This window comes from Abrus precatorius, unplaced genomic scaffold, assembly GCF_003935025.1.
Source record: "Abrus precatorius isolate BTA unplaced genomic scaffold, Abrus_2018 Scaffold9, whole genome shotgun sequence".
Classification (NCBI taxonomy): Eukaryota; Viridiplantae; Streptophyta; class Magnoliopsida; order Fabales; family Fabaceae; genus Abrus; species Abrus precatorius.
In genome coordinates, this window is record NW_020874439.1 from 16,552,761 (window position 1) to 16,558,217 (window position 5,457).

Consider the following 5,457-nt stretch of genomic DNA (forward strand, 5'->3'; position numbering starts at 1 on the left):
TAAAGTTTGAATTTTTTTCCTTTAATTACTAAGTTACTGTTTAGAGAAGACTTTTTTTTTTCTTATTGATCAAAATTTAAGATAGTATTTCATTATATATAAATTTGAAGTATAAAATAAATAAAATATTTATATTAATTGAACTTGTTAAGAAAACCACTAATAAAGAGTATATGTATTAAAAAGTTTATCGAATAACTTTAATTAAAACAATTAATTTTTATAATCTGTATATTTTCTCTTTTTCTAATTTTAGATAAAAATAAATAAATAAAAACGAGATAGTTAAAGAAAGATTATAATAGTGTGAATTGAAAACATAAAAAAGGGACACACTTTATAATTTTCTACTCTCTTCTCAACTGTCTCGCCGTGTTCATCTCGCGTGCGTAGCAGTCAGAAAAACACTGCGAGAAAGAGAAGATAATCACAGAGAGAGAAACTAGAGAGAGAAACGAAAAACCCCTTTTGACCATTGCGCCTCGGTTTCCATTTTCCCATTGATTCTGCCAACAAAGCCTTTTGTTTTTTTCGGTATTTTGTTTTTGTGATCATCCATTTCATCTGGGTTTCTGTTTGTGATCAACCACAGAACTTAGATCTTATTCTGCTGCTGATTAGGATTCGAATACCCAGTTGTGTTTCTCTTTCTGGGTGTGCTGTTTTTCGGCCAAAGTTTCGGTTTTGCAGTGTGGGAAAGTGTAGAAAGGGATTGATTCTATGTGGGTTTCTCATAGATTGGCTCAATCATGTTGTTGGCTTTAACACTGTGCTTATGAAGTAATATGGAATTGCTCCTTGCACGCATAACTCATCAACGACAACAAAAACAACAATAACATGTCGTTTTACATTGGTCGTGAGGCTTCAAAGGTTTATTTTTTTTGAAGAAACAAAGACAAATTCTCTTGTTATTAATCTTGGTTTTGGTTTTGGTTTAATCTATGCTTGGTCTTTGATGTTTTGATATATATATTTGTGTAGCTATGGAAGAGAATTTGTGCAGAGACAACTACAGAGATCAACCTCCTTGCTGAGAATTGGAAATACCTTCTCTCTGGTCTTGTTTTTCAGGTTTTTCCTATTTTGATCAACCTTGTGTAATGAGTGTGGTTCCACAAGCTGTGGTTTCCTTTTGTGTGAAAAATGGAAGGTTCTTCAGTTTTACTTTGATAAGGAGTAGATAATTTATGCAAGTGTTTTTTAGTTGTTGGAATTTTACTTGCATGCTAGAGTTCAAATTTTCTTCTTCATGTTGTTGGTTGGTTACTTGTACAGATTGCTTGCTTTTTTCTTGTCTTTTGAACCTTAATTTGCCAGCGATTTATCAAGTGTTAGGGTTGATGGCTTGGTGTATTAATGAGGGGATTCGAAGAACTTGTAACTGTTTGAAGCATTGTCATATTCTTCAACTATGTTGATTTGACATTAAATGATCAATCACAAATTAACTCTCAAGCTTTTGTTTAACTATTTCTCTTTAAGATGATCAAACGTTTCATTTCAATCATTGGGATCATTTAATAGTTTAGAGCTTGTTGTTGAGGGGTAACATTGAGGACAAATGTTATATGAGAAAGAAATAAGAATGGCCAATTTTTGTAAAGCATGTGTTGTATGTTTCTATGCTTGTCTATGTTATGTATGCATAAAGTGTAACAGTAGAGTACACTGGTTTTCTTGTTTATTTGACATGCTTTTATTTGTTTTAACGTTTGATATCTGACTTTAACTGTTTCCTTACAGTATATACATGGTTTGGCTGCCCGAGGAGTTCATTATTTACATAGGCCTGGCCCTACTCTGCAAGATGTTGGATTCTTCCTTCTACCGGTTTGTAATTGTCATTCCCTTCTTTCTCTCTCTTTCCCTGTAAAACCAGTACATAGAATCATAGAGATAGATACCCTTGTAATTTTTAATCTTGGTGCTGTTACAGGAGCTTGGGCAAGACAAAGCTTACATAAGTGAAACACTGTTTGCCATTATCTTTATTTCCTTTGTCTTGGTAAGAATCCCCCTCTTCCCTCTATATGTCTCAGTTTTTATATGTTAACCGTATGACTGTGTCATGTCAGCAATTAACTTTTTATGTCTACCTTTTTAATATCTGGTAGAAGGTGGCCCTTGCAATAGGTTGTATTTTTACCTACCTATGGCATCCCAATTCATGAAGATAGAATTCTATTTTCTGCTAAGAATTTCCATTTTTTTGTGTGTGAAAATTCTCAAGGTAAATATGGCTTGATCATGCGTGTGCCATACGGCCACCCTCTGGTGTTTACTTGAAGTTGGCATCACAATTCATGAAGACAGAATTCTATATTCTACTAAGAATTTCCATTCTTTTTTTTTGGTGTGACAATTCTCAAGGTAAATATGGCTTGATCATGCGTGTGCCATATTGCCGCCCTCTGGTGTATACGTAAAGTTACAGAATAGTAAATTGCTACAGCTTTGTGTGTGTCTATTTATATTTTCATTGTGGCTTTGTGAGGTTTGAAAAGTTACACGAAGTTTTTCAAGGTGTTTGTACTGACTATTGAGAATGGCTTGTCTGATAATAAAAGAATTATGAATGAAATAAGAGCAAATATGATTTCTCATTTTGGTGGTTTGAAGTTTGCTTTTAGAGTTAGTACTGATTACGGCTTATTTTACTCTTGATTCTATGGCTTTATTCCTTTTAAATCTTTGCTTGATATTCTCTGCTACTGCAAGATTTTGTTGTCATATATAGTATAACATCATCCCCTGTATCAATGTCTTATTTACCTTTATTAAAAATCCCATTTGGCCTGCTTCACTTATTTTTTGTGAATTTATCATTTCAGTAAGTATTTTTTTCGTTTTGTTTTCTAAAGTTTCAGATATATTCTTTGATATGTGCTTTTGCAGTGGACATTTCATCCTTTCATATTGAAGAGCAGAAAGATCTATACAGTACTAATATGGTGCAGGGTTCTAGCATTCTTAGTTGTAAGTGTTGTTCACATCATCTCATGTTCATTAAAGTATTGTTTTATTCCAAAAATCCTTGTTGAATAGACAAGTTCTTGGGGTGATAGCTTGATGAATTTGGGTGAGTTGTCAGTATACAATGTAAGCTTTAATGTTCATGATTAATGTTGATTCTTATGTGATGTCATTATGCCCTGCTTTCTTTTCCTCTTATATGATCTGCACAGTATATTTCTGACCATTGATATGTTTCAGATAGAGTCATGTACCTTTTCTGTATATATGAATATGCAAATTTTCTCACTATGTCTGGCTACTGTGCATTTGTAAACCACAGGCTTCTCAAGTTCTTCGCATAATCACATTTTATTCTACACAACTTCCTGGTCCAAACTACCATTGCCGTGAGGTATAATTATTATGGAATGTGTTTGTAATTCATGTCACGTGCTGTGTTTAAGACTTTTAAGTATTACTATGTGTGAAATCTTTTATTTTCTTATATTGTTATAATTTGACACTACTTAATGTATCATGCAGGGGTCTAAACTTGCCACATTACCCCGTCCAGACAGTGTCCTTGAAGTCCTCTTGATTAATTGTTAGTATGAATTATTGTATTGGAGCTGCTGCTTAGATTTTATGCCTCAATTTGTTTTGGCACTCATTTCATTCTAATGTGCAGTTCCGCGTGGTGTAGTATATGGATGTGGTGATTTGATATTTTCATCACACATGATCTTTACCCTTGTTTTTGTGCTCACGTATCAGAAACATGGAACTCGAAGGTAAAATTGACATATAAATCTCTATCTTGTATTTGTTAAAGAATTAAAGTCTGTTAGGAGATTTGTTTGCAGTAATTTTTAGTTACTTCATTATTCATTTAATTACATGCAATCTTAGCTATGTTTTAATTTGTATTCTAGTTTGTTGTAACTTTAATATTGATGAACCGCCAGGTCAATAAAGCAGCTAGGATGGTTGCTTGCTATTATTCAAAGTCTTTTGATAGTTGCATCCCGCAAACATTACACGGTTGACGTAGTTGTTGCCTGGTAAGGAGCATTTTTTGTTTGTGATGGGAAAACTGTTGTCTATGACCCTTTGAGCTGATCTTTTGGTCCATGGCTGGCAGGTACACTGTTAATTTGGTGGTCTTTTTCATAGACAAGAAATTGCCAGGTTAGAATATTGACATAAATTATGTAATCTATTGTCTTGTTCTTATGTTGCTGTTTGCTGTTGTTCTGACATAGTTATTCTGCAGAATTACCAGACCGGTCAATTGCCGCTGCGACCCTGCTACCGTTGAGCACCAAAGACAAAGATGGCAGGACCAAAGAGGAGAACCACAAGCTATTGAATGGAAATTCAGGAGACCCTGCAGATCGGGTATGGCAAATATCCTTTGTCCTTTCCCTTGTTCCTTTCATGTAATGTCTTTGTCTGTGATCTAGACGTGACACGGTTGTTTTCATATGCTCAGAGGCAGAGAACTCAAGTAAATGGCAAGATCATGGAAGATGGCAATACACTCCATGCAGACTCTGCCATGAACGGTGCATAGATATAGGAGCCTCTGCTGTACAAATTGGATCCACTGCAAGATTGCTGATGGAAAGCTGCAACCTTCAATTTGAAGGATTTGTTGCCTGAACATTCACTTCTTAATTCAAAATTAGTATCCTGAATTGTATTAGTTGAAAAGAAACTGGGTTGTGCTTTTCAACAGTTTGCAGCCCCGATCCGTTGTCATATGGATAAATTATCTACCATCAGCATGTGCCATATAGAAAATTTCAAATCCCTCTTATCTACATCGTCGACCCCATGTGCATAATGCCGTGCAATTTTATTTTATTTTTTGTTTAATAACCTTGTGTTGATTGTACAGTTTTTAGTCCTGTGAAAAAGAGTCAGAAAAAGCCTAAAAACAAAATTAGAAGAAATTATCAAAAGGTTCTCCTGATACATAATATCTTTAAAAATTTAGTTTTTAATCGAGCTTAGCATTATGATATGATTCATATGACTTTTGTAACCAATATTAGTGAGATATATTTGTGTACTCACATGGTAACCAGCCTAGTGATCGGCACTATGTAATAGGTCACTAATGCAAAAAGGAAGAGCAATTCAGATTCCTAGACCAACCTTGCTTAAGAGCAAAATAGGGTTGAAGGTGGAAATGGGTAGAGAAAGGAGGTAATTAGTGGTAATTGGATGGCTCATTCTTTCTGAAATGATGAGGTTGGTGGTAATCGAAAGAAACACAAGAAGCATGACTTATTCTTAAAATTTGAAATAGTGACATGTGACATGGGCAAGCACATGATGTTTTGACCGTGCATGTGCTTTTTTACACATAACAATGCCTTTTGTCGATTGTCTCATTCCTTGTCCCTCGTCTGCAACCTCAATTTGGATGTTTGAGTACCCTTAAATTCAAATAGGTTTCCGTTTATGATACTAACTCGTTGCTGATGCTGTACA

The 5,457-nt window shown here is 34.6% G+C and overlaps 1 protein-coding gene across 2 annotated transcripts; it reads left to right on the plus strand.

Moving 5' to 3' along the window:
* Positions 1-330: 330 nt before the first annotated feature.
* On the plus strand, positions 331-4,798 carry LOC113849760 (phosphatidylinositol:ceramide inositolphosphotransferase 1-like). 2 transcript variants are annotated; one of them, XM_027479902.1, is made up of 12 exons: positions 331-873; positions 985-1,074; positions 1,747-1,833; positions 1,940-2,008; positions 2,899-2,979; positions 3,299-3,370; positions 3,502-3,562; positions 3,647-3,749; positions 3,924-4,019; positions 4,100-4,146; positions 4,232-4,356; positions 4,451-4,798. In XM_027479902.1, the coding sequence occupies exons 1-12, from the start codon at positions 841-843 to the stop codon at positions 4,529-4,531; spliced, it is 945 nt and encodes a 314-aa protein (XP_027335703.1). In that variant the 5' UTR covers positions 331-840; the 3' UTR covers positions 4,532-4,798. The 2 variants fall into 2 exon arrangements, with proteins under 2 accessions (XP_027335703.1, XP_027335704.1); XM_027479903.1 differs by lacking the exon at positions 3,299-3,370 and having other exon boundaries at positions 342-873; positions 4,451-4,768.
* Positions 4,799-5,457: the final 659 nt, after the last annotated feature.